General features: G+C 40.1%; 1 protein-coding gene across 1 annotated transcript in view; it reads right to left on the reverse strand.

The window, feature by feature from the left end:
- Positions 1–12,115, reverse strand: part of LOC137261652 (vesicular glutamate transporter 2-like) — a 66,464-nt gene that overhangs the window by 22,030 nt on the left and 32,319 nt on the right. The window contains exons 2-9 of the mRNA XM_067799430.1: positions 10,289–10,571; positions 9,537–9,655; positions 8,568–8,682; positions 8,094–8,181; positions 5,661–5,747; positions 3,950–4,086; positions 1,712–1,861; positions 1,090–1,219 (exon numbers count right to left, since the gene is read on the reverse strand). Coding sequence (XP_067655531.1) covers positions 1,090–1,219; positions 1,712–1,861; positions 3,950–4,086; positions 5,661–5,747; positions 8,094–8,181; positions 8,568–8,682; positions 9,537–9,655; positions 10,289–10,571 — 1,109 coding nt within the window. The remainder of the gene's footprint in view (positions 1–1,089; positions 1,220–1,711; positions 1,862–3,949; positions 4,087–5,660; positions 5,748–8,093; positions 8,182–8,567; positions 8,683–9,536; positions 9,656–10,288; positions 10,572–12,115) is intronic.

Here is a 12,115-nt window from a genome sequence, read left to right on the forward strand (position 1 = left end):
AACGTTACGTCAGAAGAAGTAACCTATTAAAGTGTTCTTCAATGTATGCTCGACCTGGCAGTGAACGTTACGTCAGCAGAAGTAACCTATTAAAGTGTTCTTCAATGTATGCTCGACCTGGCAGTGAACGTTACGTCAGAAGAAGTAACCTATTAAAGTGTTCTTCAATGTATGCTCGACCTGGCAGTGAACGTTACGTCAGAAGAAGTAACCTATTAAAGTGTTCTTCAATGTATGCTCGACCTGGCAGTGAACGTTACGTCAGAAGAAGTAACCTATTAAAGTGTTCTTCAATGTATGCTCGACCTGGGAGTGAACGTTACGTCAGAAGAAGTAACCTATTAAAGTGTTCTTCAATGTATGCTTGACCTGGCAGTGAACGTTACGTCAGAAGAAGTAACCTATTAAAGTGTTCTTCAATGTATGCTCGACCTGGGAGTGAACGTTACGTCAGAAGAAGTAACCTATTAAAGTGTTCTTCAATGTATGCTTGACCTGGCAGTGAACGTTACGTCAGAAGAAGTAACCTATTAAAGTGTTCTTCAATGTATGCTTGACTTGGGAGTGAACGTTACGTCAGAAGAAGTAACCTATTAAAGTGTTCTTCAATGTATGCTCGACCTGGGAGTGAACGTTACGTCAGAAGAAGTAACCTATTAAAGTGTTCTTCAATGTATGCTCGACCTGGGAGTGAAAGTTACGTCAGAAGAAGTAACCTATTAAAGTGTTCTTCAATGTATGCTTGACCTGGCAGTGAACGTTACGTCAGAAGAAGTAACCTATTAAAGTGTTCTTCAATGTATGCTTGACCTTGGGTTGAATGCTACGTCAGAAGAATTAACCTATTAAAGTGTTCTTCAATGTATGCTTGACCTTGGGTTGAATGCTACGTCAGAAGAATTAACCTATTAAAGTGTTCGTACATCTGTACTTGACCTTGGAATGAACTTTGTGTCAGAGGACGTAACCTATTGAAGTGTTCTTCTTTGTGTTCTTGATCAAACTGGTCCTCAAAATGTCCACGCATGTGAGTTCCACGTCAGCCTAAAAGACGCTGAATCATGGCAAACAATCTCCGAAATGTCCTACCTCCACAGTTGAAGATCTTCCTAACAACAGTAGTTGTGAGAATTCTACGACGTAGAAAGTCAGCAAGCTGCCCCCCTATAGGAACGATAATAGCCATCACCAAGTGGGGCAAAGCAGACAGGGTGCCGCTCTGGAACAATAAACAACATTGTTGGGGTTGGAATAATGATAATGAGAACAATGATTATCAATGATTTCACTATGCACCATTATGTGCTTTAATATCGTCAAGAAATATAATGCGAAGCCTCAGTCTGTTTCCTGTACGGATTACAGGATTATCACCATAAAACAGAAAGGGCCATAAAATTGTAGGTATACAAATGTGTAAACCGTTAGATTACGATAGGTGCAGAGCTTTAGTAAAGTTGCGACTAACCTCTGCTCAGCTCTAGGTGACAACAATAGTCATAATTGAAATACAAATTGGTTTGGTATTATGTTTGTCTTGATTCATCATCGATTGTATTTTCACATTCACAGTTACAAACCAACAGCAATATATGTTACTTATAGCTGTCTTTTGGTAATACCTCCACTTTAGGTAACAAAACAGAACTGATTGTCAGAAACGACACCAGTTCAATATTCTGTATGAACGTAACACAAATGAAGGCAATACCTTGTCAATCTCAAAGCCAAAGACCTTGAGGAAGTATGTAGGCTGACTGATGATAAGGAGATAGAACGTCCAGCTTCGGCAGAAGTTGGCTACCATGATAGCATACACCGGCATCGACGTGAAAAACTTGAGCCATGGGGTCTTATGATTCTGTAGACATGAATATAATGCATGTTATTATTATAAAATCCATATGGTTCAAAATCTGCAGACCAGTGAAGATCCAGAACAAATCTGGTCTTCAGGGAGCCATGCTTTTTGTAAGAAATGTCTACAGAGACTGGGTGGTCAGATTCGTTTACCAGGTAGACACGTGTCATCGTATTCCAAATGGACCGATTGCGCATGATAAACAGATATATGAGCTGTATTGCGCAGAGTCCGGATTACACAGAGTCCGGATTTGACAGATTCCACTGTATGTCCATTGTGTCAATCGGAAAGGTTACTAAATTCATGCTTGTAGCATACTGGGTTCACGTAATCCGAGCGACAATTTATTGATTTCTTGTGTTTTTACTGAGTCCGAATTTGATAGATTCCACTGTATGTCTATTGTGACAATTTATTGATTTCTTGTGCTTTTACTGAGGAAATACAAACATAGAAAACAATCAGTATATCCAGTAAGTAGATATAACATGCACATATTTCATCACTTGTATTGGTAGTTCTAATTCAATTAGAGCATTGACGTGTTTTACCTAAATGAACTGGTCATGAGTTAACATTCACGCTGACAATCAAAGCAGCACTGGCTCACTATGCTTCAATTCGAAGCTATATTTTTCTGAAGACGTGGCGAACTACCTGGATTGAAATACCTTAGTTACTTTCACGTTTCACACATGCTATGCTACCTTATACTTTTATGATTATTCTTCTTATGCATTACAGATGATACAGCAACATGCATAGAACCTTGGCCCACATGATATAATCTGAACGAGACTTTCCATGTGATTGAAATGGCGTAATATACAGAATGAAACATCTGTGTAATATCTAGGGTGTTTGTGTACAGTGATCCGGTTGAGTATGCTCTCAAGTTGAGTCATTTTCTTTGAATAATGGATATTATGACATATTTACATATTTACAGTTTTCATTGTTGACCCCCTTAATGAAATGGAATCTGTCTCGCATTGAAACCGATTACATTTTTATGCCGCATTTAACCGCAGTAATACAAGGGCGGGGGACACTTTAAGTGACATGACATTGCAACCATGTGAAAATGATATTGAGAACTTTTGAACCACAAAACCGACATTGACAACTCTGTATAAGTACATTATTACATGTTCTTTCTTTGTTTAGCACCACACTAAGCAATATGTCAGCTACATGGCTGCAGTTTATAAATAAAGGACCAGGCAATCCAGTGATCAACAGCATGAGTGAGTTAACTGAGTTTAGTTTTACGCCGCACTCAGCAATATTCCAGCTATATGGCGGCGGTCTGTAAATAATCGAGTCTGGACCAGACAATCCAGTGACCAACAACATGAGCATCGATCTGTACAATTGGGAACCGATGACATCTGTCAACCAAGTCAGCGAGCCTGACCACCCGATCCCGTTAGTCGTCTCTTACGACAAGCGTAGTCGCCTTTTATAGCAAGCATGGGTTGCTGAAGGCCTATTCTACCCCGGGACCTTCACGGGTTATCAACAGCATGACCACCAATCATACATACATGGGGCACGATGACATCTGTCAACCAAGTCATCGTTTCTGCCCACCGGTTCCCGTTAGTGGCCTATGTATATGTATGTATGTATGTATGTATGTATGTATGTATGTATGTATGTATGTATGTATGTATGTATGTATGTATGTATGTATGTATGTATGTATGTATGTATGTATGTATGCATGCATGCATGCATGCATGCATGTATGTATGTATGTATGTCGAAAGGATTCTTTCATCATACCATACAACAGCTTGATGTCCCTCAGCCTTTTGTACTGTGCTCTAAGCTTACAAAGTAGTTCTATTTTCCAGAATTTGAAGTGAAAGACACACAGGCAGTGGAGGGAGTGAGATGTAAGAGTTAGTAACAGTATTTAGTATTATTCCAGGATGTCAAGACCGACAGCTCTCAACGAAATTTCATAATCATAGCTAACCGAGATTCGAAACTCTCAAAATCTCAGTCATAACAATTTACATGAACGACCCCACAAGGTTGCAGAGGCTGCTTTGAAAGCATTGTAGGACAGTGGAGCACCTTATTGATGATAGATGTATTTTCTCCAATGGAGGTTTCGATGTAGATCCTCTCCTCTTCTGTAATAGTGGGATGTAGTCCCGGCCTTTCGAATGATAAGAACCACCATACAATAGACCACAACGCACCTAACACACCTGAAACAGACAGGAAAAGAGATGAAATATGCATCCAGCTTCCAATGGGATGGTAGTAGTATACACATACTGAAATGAATTACAGTCTACAACCCTCATGTTTCATAAGTTATTACACGGAATAGTAAGTACCATTGTGTAATACAATATGAAAACGAGTGTGAACCACTGATATCATGAAAACACATTGATGTAATTCTGTGACGTCATACTATTGTTGCTTTACGTTACGTCACTAACGTTGATTACAGGATGAAACTTGCCCTTCGTATGTAATAGCTGTCAGCGTGAACTTTATTGAGAAGTACGCTATTTACAGATCAACGGTATATATTGAACTGGGTCGTGGTAATTTGAGGGATAGTTTTGGGTGGTGACGACAGAGCACTCGGTTTCATATAACAGACTCCAAAATGTACTTATGATCTTCGACTGTTTTGGGTGACTATACCAATATTTCGGAGTTTTTCTTCGTGCATTAAACTATCTATGTGCTACTCCTGGCAGAATACGATACAAAATTAATAGTTCATTCGGTAGAAATCAAATGATTGCTTTAGGGTGTATCAAGTTAAATAAATCGGATGGATATGAATAGTTGGATATCCCTCGATCTGAACTGGCCCCCGATAAATCTGTTCGATTTGGGGACAGAAAAATATTGCCAGGAGAATATTTTTATTCGTATTTTGTATCGCGTATTGAATATGCAATGCTATTGCAGATTCCATTGTCGAGACTTTTAATTCAATTCGGCATTTTATTTGATTAGGAAAAGTGTCAAATGTTATTTATATGCTATTGCCCTGGCGATCGCCACAATGTAAATGTGTTTGGACATAATGCTCTTAGAGAAAGCTTCCCCTGAGGTAATAAACGAACTGTAATAGAAACTTGTATTTCCAACAACCTGCATCACTGGTCCGTAGACACTACTTCATCAGGGATAAATTTCGTAATGACAGCTGTGCATTATTCTGCTCGAGAAATCATATTGTCCGCCTAAAATGACCAGGTTCTGCTTTTCGATAAAATAAATTAAATGTGAATTTTCAATTTCGCTTTATTAGTCAAAGCCGACTGTGATTGACGCTGTAAACTGAATTAATGTTCTTGCCGTCAGATATCTTTCAATCGAACGGGGTCTCGGAAGCGATCATCAATAACAACGTATCGATATTTCGATCAAGCGATATGTCAAGACACACAATAGGTTTAAACGAGAGTGATCGTTACAATGGACAGGTCTGATTGAAGACTACGCTTCATTGAACAACGCCTAAAACGTCATTCAACGTACACCGTCCCAATCACAAACAAGCCAACCCTCTTTTCCTTTGTTGACTTTACAGTTCTCCTTGAAAATAGCTCAGATTAAGCTTTCATTTGGCTAAATGTCAGTTTTACTACAGTATGCTATCCCGCGGGGAAATACACTTAGAGAATTACACATTAAAGGCGAGACTGTACAATGGACTCTGCTAAAGGATGATGGTAGTCTAATCAAGCAGCCGGCCTGGCTCTTGCTGAGGTTTATTGAAGAGGACACGAAGTCGGAACTGGGAAAAGCTTACCGAACACGTAAAAGCCCGATTGCCATCCAAGGTACTCAGTGAGGACCGCCGATAACGGCATGCCGAGAACGGCACCCGCGTACGACCCTGAAAAATCAATGAGTAGAGGCTGAGAGAATGAATGCAAACTGGCATCGACTAATTTACAGCCGGAAACTTTGCTTTTCGAAATCGAAAGTGGGCTTCGGTGTCATGTCTGATCCCACGACACACGTCAACAGTAACGTTATATAACTCCATCTGGTACGGCATTGGAAGAACTATTGAATTCCATGGACAACGAAAATATACTTTGATGAAGGGGATTTAGAACATGATTAAGGCACGTTTGTTATTGTGTCATGCACTGTTATGTGGGAGGGTGACTTTGATTGAAGGTCTTTAAGTTGAGATAAATGCATTAAGCGCGATACTGTTCTAGAAGAGAGTGGTTTTACACGCTGAAGGGAGCGTGTGCCCTTAGGATGACACGCCATGCAGTGTTCACACATTTAGATGTCACTTCAGCCGCTTACCTATGTCGTATGCATGACATACGATTAGCTGCGACGATTTTCAAAATTGATGCGACATTGAGAAGCAATGACTAGTTAAATATAAGAAGTACTTGACGAAAGCACTTGTAACTAAAACCATCAGGATCTCGTCGCTAAGTGCCAGCAAGAGCCCGTATACATTTTATTTTCGTACCAAGATAACAATGAGTGCTGAAAGATCGATTGCAAATGAGACATGTTCATGATGTCCACATAAGCCCTGACATTTAGATTCAAAATAACTTCCATGTTGTGCTCGGGAGAGAAGATAGCGTTAATGGACCAGCTGAAGTCCCGTGAATACCGTAGTGGGGCATTAGAACCACCCAAGGACCCAGGGACTGACATTCATTGTTTCTTTCGCTACCTTTCGAAAGGATGTTTTATCAAACAATACTTGTTCATGGTCTAAAGCATTCCTCGTGTGACCAATGTAATGGCTAAAACAAGTAGTATTGGTATGTACTTACAACACAATGGTGTGCCTACATAAGTGCCTACTTACATATACATACGTGAGTTATATAGTAGGCAATATGAACATGTCCTTGTATAGGAATGGTTTGTTCAAGTGTATAATCCCTACAACGAAGGACGTAACGGATAACATGGATGCTTGTCACAAAGTGACACAATGAAAATAGCACAATGAAAATGTGCCTGACAGAAAAAAAGGAGCCATTAGAAAAAGAACTCAGCAGAAAATAGGGTGTCATGGAACAAACATGGAAATGTGATTAGCAGAAAAATCAGGCGTGGATAACACAGAAACGTGATCAGTAGGGGTAACACAGAAACGTGATCAGTAGGGATAACACAGAAACGTGATCAGTAGGGATAACACAGAAACGTGATCAGTAGGGATAACACAGAAACGTGATCAGTAGGGGTAATACAGAAACGTGATCAGTAGGGATAACACAGAAACGTGATCAGTAGGGGTAATACAGAAACGTGATCAGTAGGGGTAACACAGAAACGTGATCAGTAGGGGTAATACAGAAACGTGATCAGTAGGGGTAACACAGAAACGTGATCAGTAGGGATAACACAGAAACGTGATCAGTAGGGGTAATACAGAAACGTGATCAGTAGGGATAACACAGAAACGTGATCAGTAGGGGTAATACAGAAACGTGATCAGTAGGGATAACACAGAAACGTGATCAGTAGGGGTAACACAGAAACGTGATCAGTAGGGGTAATACAGAAACGTGATCAGTAGGGATAACACAGAAACGTGATCAGTGGGGATAACACAGAAACGTGATCAGTAGGGGTAACACAGAAACGTGATCAGTAGGGATAACACAGAAACGTGATCAGTAGGGGTAATACAGAAACGTGATCAGTAGGGGTAATACAGAAACGTGATCAGTAGGGATAACACAGAAACGTGATCAGTAGGGGTAACACAGAAACGTGATCAGTAGGGGTAATACAGAAACGTGATCAGTAGGGACGTATCCTACAGCATGGAGGGGACTAGTCAGAAAACGCTGTAGCGGTTAATGTGAATAAATGCTAAGCAAAGAATGACTTAGGATTAAGAAGATGTGCGTCAGAAATATATAGGAAATATGGGATCGTCGGAATGTGTTCCGGGGCAGCATGGAAATGCGTTCCCCAAGGGTTGTGGATTAACGTGGAATCGTGGTTACAGGTAGAACGGATTCGGCTAATGTAGGAATGATATAGGAATGTACTTACCACAAAATGATATAGGAATGTACTTACCACAAAATGATATAGGAATGTACTTACCACAAAATGATATAGGATGTACTTACCACAAAATGATATAGGATGTACTTACCACAAAATGATATAGGATGTACTTACCACAAAATGATATAGGAATGTACTTACCACAAAATGATTATAGGAATGTACTTACCACAAAATGATATAGTGGCTAGCATAGACCGTTCTAAGGGTGGGGCCCAGTGCCGCCAAATACCATGGCACGATGGATATGTCACACCCTGAAACACATAGAACCAATCGTGCACATTTTCATTTGGTAAATACAAATACTCCTTTGATATCATTCATAATGATCATATTGACACAAGTAACGAATGTATAGTGAGTGAGTGAGTTAGTTAGGTTTACGCCGCACTCAGCAATATTTCAATAGGGTGGCGGTCTGTAATAATCGAGTCTAGCCCAGACAGTCCAGTGATCAACAGCATGAACATCGATCTGCGTCGTTGGGATATGATGACATGTGTCGACCAAATCAACGAGCCTGACTATCCGATGCTGTTAGTCGCCTCTTATGAAAAGCCTGGGTTACTGAAGATCAATTCTAGCCCGGATCTTCATAGGTCTAACGTATGTATGATTGATAAGCGAAAGAACAACTTACCTCAACTAATCCTTGTAGGATACGCACTGATATAACCAAACCATAGTGTACTTTAGCGGCTGCTGGTAGTAACATATTCAGGCATGCCGATAGTCCTATAGCCAAACCAAATAACCTGGAAACAATATATCAAATTATATGTGTGCAGAAAATGTATTTGATAGATACACAGGCAAAAGGGAGTGGTGGTCTTCTCGATGTTAGTAATATACCAGCAATATCACTGTGAGAACGAACTGTACATACTGTTCACAGGGATATTTGATAATATAATACTATGCATACATATGTATGTATGATCATTAATAAGGCATGTCCAGGTTGTACTGACCAATCAAATATGATGTCCAATTACCCAATGACCTGCTGCGTCAAGAGTAAAACGATAGTGTTTTGATAACTTATGAAGTTAACGGTGAACTACTTATCATATTACAGATTAATAAGTTTTCAGTATTTACCTAAATTTCAATCCGTTATTGTTTGTATAGTGTATTAACCATCAATAAGCATTTGCTATAGGAATCACTACCATAAAATGTGAACACACTGAGGGATTTAAAACGTCGCTGTATGTCAACATATTACATGTAAGACCGAAGTTGAAAGTGACGAATGAGGCATGTGTTCTAAAACACTAGGATATGCAAGCTGGTGATCAAGGATCACTACTGGGTCTAGATGTGGGATCTGCGGATGGCGGTGGTGATGCTACTCCCCACCAGAGATCTGCGGTCGAATCACACGGGCACTCAGTCCCATTATCACACGTAATAACGTGGTTTGAAAGTCGCCCTTTGCAAATCTCGAAAAAGTTCACACTGGACACACCGTCATTACACAGTGTACCCTCGTGGGGATCTGAACCAAGGATTAGACAATACGAGACAAAACGCTTCAACCACAAGGATTGTCTTTCGTCCCTTATCACAGGCATGTTGTAACGTTGGGTAATTAAAGGGGTTTCACCTGTTGGCTGGGAATCTGGATGCCAGGTAACCTCCGGGCACCTGTGTAACTATGTATCCCCAGAAAAAAGAGCTATCCACAACACCCACTGTTTCTGGCGTCCAACTAAACTCTGGTTCCTGAAAAAAGAACATTGGATTAAAACCAGAGATACATAAAATAATTGTTAGTTATGAGTTATCGAGTCAGTCACAGTCACAAATGTCAGTCACATCTCTATCATGTCATTCAAATTGAGGGTGAATTGGTACATAAAAGTATCAGTCTCATCTTCTAGCAGTTTAAGCCAACTGTGTCAAAACAAAGCTATTAAAACCTGACACACCCAATTAACTTTATTTCACTTATGTTGGAATATACCTTGACATGCTCCATCAACTAGTGTCTTATACGGCCACATTATAAAGATAAACACTATGCCCCATGTGCTTCGACTTCACATCTCCTTGTTTCTTGTCTTAATTATACACAGCGTTTCTGTCGCTTATGAGAATGTTTCCCTTTCACAACTAGTCTTGGGATCGCGCTGTACGACTCAGTCACGAAAGGAAGCTAATGGCAATTTTGAACCCATGGTGCGTAATCATAATGTCACTATCATACCCTGAAATACCGAGGATGATGCTAGAACTGCACGAACAAGTATTTTGTCTTCAGTCAATATCATTCGTCTTGTTATTTTTGATAACAATGTTGCAAGTAAGTTTCTGATACTGCTTTTGATTACTCGATGAGTTGCTCTACCAGATTACCGATTCATTTTTTCTTATTGTTCCATCTCCATCCAAGTCCACACTTTCGTTTTTTGTCATTTTCAAGATGGCAACTCCCAAGTTGCACCGAATACCAAATGATAAAATGAATCCGATGCTGCTGAGGATGGCAATAAGATATCTCTTGGCACAGTTGCATCTGCAGCAGCTACACTTGAAAGCGGGTTTGGATTTCTTCTCCGGATCATCTTCCTCGGAATAAACCTCATCTAGTTCGTCATATTTGACAAGAGATTTCTCGTCTTGCTGCTTCCCCAACATCCTGTAAAGACAAAATCAGGATGTTTAGACCATGACAAAAATAGAATTACATATGGATAAGAATAATGTATTTAATTGTTTGCTGTTTAATGCCGCTCTCAGCACAGTTCCAGCCATATAACGACGGTCTGTAAATATTCAAAATCTGGACCAGACAATCCAGTGATTGACATAATGAGCATCTGTCTACGCCTCTGGAATACGATAATGTGCATCCTCTATTCTAATGCCAATTATAGCAACAATCTTCACCTATCTACAATAATATGATTAAGGTGAAAACATTTTAATGTGTTTATCGTTCCGTTTGAAATTGAAAAATGTTATTTATGTCGGTTCTGGTCACCCTTTGGTCACCCATCATCAGCTGGGTACCCCGCAGGAAGAAATGGTTAAATGTATGACGGACAGTTAGGGTTGTGTGATCTCAGAGGAGCTGAGAAGGCAAGTATTTGTCAATAATGTACTGGTTATGTTTTACAGATTAAGATGAAATGCAGCAAAGAGAGTTAGGTGGTCCTATCATGGTCAAACCGGCTAAACTCTTCATCAGCTGTGGGGGTGGGTGGGGTGGAAGGGCTTGCCCCTTAGACGCACAGGGTAAATAGTGTTTAGGGAGCAGTCCAGAAACAAGAACTGCCCGGAGAATTTGGATACATTGCCTTCTTCAGTATTTCAGTGTGTATGAAGAGTTATACTGAATGGAGAACCCGTGCTTCCCTGACCTGCGCCAGGATATCAGGGGGGATCAAACCAAGGGCACCGAGGAGTCTGACAACAGTGTACTGTTGCGAGCGAGACATTTCAACGGCGAGGTCCATGCATTTGCAATGTTTATTTCCCGAATCTTTATATGGACCCCAAATTTAGTAATAGTCATTTCCGATCTAATCACAAGTAAGGTTAACTATTATTTTCGTATGGCATTTATCGTTCTTCTTATTAATCAATATTAACTCAAAGCACCAGAGTTGAGTATTTACTCCCATGCCTGTTTATATATGAGTAATTGCATTTTTTGAGGAGTAACTAGCTTTTTGTGTACTCCCACTAATCAAAAGAATTGAGTACCTTTACACAGAGTTTCTTATCATTATTGGGTAGTCCCAACACTATCTTTTACCATGCATCCAGAACGAAAATAGGAGAATATAGTGCCTTGTTTAAATAGGCTGCTCTCTCTGTGCTAATGTTTCCTGGATGACCTATGATAGCTTAAATGAAAGGTCAGACATTGCACTTTATTGCCCTTTTTTGGCCCCCATTCGGCACATGGTGTTGACACCAGCCTTCCGTGATGATACGCCAAGTTCAAGGCTGTTGAGCGTGTTTCCACTCCAAACTTCCGGTGACCAGTGTTGACATTGGATAGAATAAAATCTCGCAGGTTGGTCTGTATGCAACAGAAGACCCTATGAACGATATTAATTATGGTGGAATGGCATGTCACTGTAGACAGCACAGAGTGGTGAAATAATTGTGGTATGAGACCATATACTATTAACTAATGCTGTTGTAGAGTTTGAGCGCCACGACGCATCCTAC

Source organism: Haliotis asinina, chromosome 14, assembly GCF_037392515.1.
Source record: "Haliotis asinina isolate JCU_RB_2024 chromosome 14, JCU_Hal_asi_v2, whole genome shotgun sequence".
Classification (NCBI taxonomy): domain Eukaryota; kingdom Metazoa; phylum Mollusca; class Gastropoda; order Lepetellida; family Haliotidae; genus Haliotis; species Haliotis asinina.